General features: G+C 39.0%; 1 protein-coding gene across 1 annotated transcript in view; it reads left to right on the top strand.

Moving 5' to 3' along the window:
* Positions 1 to 2,371, top strand: part of LOC119590070 (60S ribosomal protein L10-like) — a gene marked incomplete at its 3' end in the record, with an annotated part of 3,896 nt that extends 1,525 nt beyond the window's left edge. Inside the window, 2 exon segments of the mRNA XM_037938821.1 lie at positions 1,826 to 1,932; positions 2,209 to 2,371. Coding sequence (XP_037794749.1) covers positions 1,826 to 1,932; positions 2,209 to 2,371 — 270 coding nt within the window.
* Positions 2,372 to 2,500: the final 129 nt, after the last annotated feature.

Raw genomic sequence — 2,500 nt, 5'->3', positions numbered from 1 at the left:
TATAAACTGTACAATCAAATCCAACCGTATTCTGAAACTATGAATTCTCTCCATGTATCCTAAGTTACTGGGCCATGTTTTGATGTTGCCCAGTGTTGAATCTGCTCTAGATATATTAGACATAATGAATCCATTGCTACCAAATTTGATTGCTATAGAAGGGGGTAGAAAATTGCCCTATTTTCACTCCCCATGTTGAAGAGGCCCCAGCATCACTGGGGCTGTGTAAATGTATCCTTGCTTAGATTTTTACCAAGGCCATATCCATATTTTTACTTTATAGTTTTGTTACACCTGGGCATTTTAGTTTGAGATGTCAAATTATAATCTAGGTAGAACTTGGTAAACCTTTTTCCAATACCTGGTCTTGATTCTATACAACTTGGCATAGGATACTTACTAGACAAGTGTCTGTAAATACAAAAATTTAGAAACTGAATTTATTGGAATTTAGGTAGGGATGGTAGATCTATAAACAGAACACGTGAAAGACTCAAGGGCACTCTCAGTACCTTTGAAACCTTTATAAAGTGGAAGATTTTTATTGAATTCTATGAAACTATTGTACATTAACCTGTATCTGCCAGGCCATACCTTTAGCCATCGTAACAGACTGACTTAGTGTCCCAGGTAGGGCTAAAGGCATTGACATCAGTGACAAATTTTAAACTCTTTAACCCTTTCCCGACGGGTAGTATTTATAGTGGCCCTGGGCCCTCTACAGGGGGCTTATATCGTCGCTCTAGGATGCGCCAAATGCCAAATACCAGCATCCCATGCCATTTCTTCGTAATACCGCAATGTTGTATTTTGTTTTCATTATTTTCTAACGTCTCTACTTGCCAAACTTCCTGAAATCGAGACTGAAGGGTATTTTTGTTGTTATATAGACTCCATAGTTGATCATTATTCAGTCTATTGTCTGAATAAAATAAGCAGTGTGCGGCATCATGGAGTTGGAAGTCATCGTAGTTTTTGCATAGTAAAAATGAGTGTTAAAAATGGCTTAATCACACTTTCACTGGCAGAAGAATATTTTGCCGTGATTGCAACAAAAAATAACTCGTGGCATCTCCATACATCCAATATGGCATGTACAAACATGCCCCTGGCAGATAGTACCGCCATGCCAGAGCATGTGCGTACGTGCCACCCGTCAGGAATGGGTTAAAGCGTTAACCCCAAAATGCAGGACGATTCTTGTTTGGTTGCTTAAAAGGTTACCGATGTAGGGCCCTAGAATTGATGTTTCAGACATGGGCAGAAAAACATGCCAAGCCAAGTAATTGGAGTGATATTCTTGCAGCATGGAGAGACAGGCAGAGTAAGGGGGGAGAGGGAAGGGTGTATATATAAAAGTTCCAGATTAAAAGATTGAAAGTGGAATTAGATGTAATATTTCTTTGAGTATGAAATCTTTAAGAAACCATGATTATCAGTGTTTTAAGAGATGTTCAGTAAAATACTGGGTATTTACTATAAAGTGATTTAGCAGTAAAAATGTAGTTGGCTTTGGTAACTAATGTAGTTTTTAAATGTGACCCTTTTTTTGTGCAGTTTTTTAGCAGTTTTATGCAAACCATAAATAATATTTTAGGAGCTGGGAAGAGGGTAGGCATTGTGGGTAGTGATAAGGGCAATTGCATTTTAGGCCAGGCTTTTGTTAAGAATGAAACTTTGGTCTACTGCTGTAACATGTGGGTATCATCTGATAGAAACATTTTTCATATTGAAGATATCTAGCAAAAGATTAATCCCCTGTTGCAGTGATTCCTACATCCCGATATTTTGGAAAGTGTTCTATCAAACCATTTTTTCTTCACAGTATCTTGTAAAGCACTGCGGTAAGGATCAGTTCCACGTGCGTGTTCGACTCCACCCCTACCACGTTATCCGCATCAACAAAATGTTATCGTGTGCTGGTGCTGATAGGTAAGTGATCATATCCTTTTCTTTGTATATACAATGTTAGTGTGACCATTTTTGGAATAGATGGTCCTATTTTACCCCATCTGCTTTCCTTGGGAGTGCAGTTGTTTGTATGTGCTTCCTTTCTTGGGTGGGTAAAGGAAAACCAGGTTGTGTAAGGCATGTACATCTGTAGTGCTAGCCTAAGAATCTCTGGATACAAAATCTGAAGTAATAGAAAAAAAAAAAGTAAAACAAAGTGAAGAGACAAAATTAATACTAAAAATATTTTCCCTCTAGATTGCAGACAGGAATGCGTGGTGCCTTTGGTAAACCCCAGGGCACTGTTGCTCGTGTCCAGATCGGTCAGCCCATCATGTCTGTGAGGACCCACGACCGTCACAAGGAGCAGGTCATCGAGGCTCTCCGACGTGCCAAGTTCAAGTACCCTGGACGTCAAAAGGTAAGCTAACTATGGCTTTGGTAAATTGGAAAGGACTTGCATTTTAGCCATCTTTTTTCTGTTCATTTTCAAACTGCCTGTTACGAATCTGTTTTATTAGAACATTACATATCTGGTGAAACTTGTGAT

This window comes from Penaeus monodon, chromosome 26 (genome assembly GCF_015228065.2).
Source record: "Penaeus monodon isolate SGIC_2016 chromosome 26, NSTDA_Pmon_1, whole genome shotgun sequence".
NCBI lineage: Eukaryota > Metazoa > Arthropoda > Malacostraca > Decapoda > Penaeidae > Penaeus > Penaeus monodon.
Note: the sequence above shows the minus strand (reverse complement) of the source record. Positions and strands in the feature narration are given on the sequence as shown.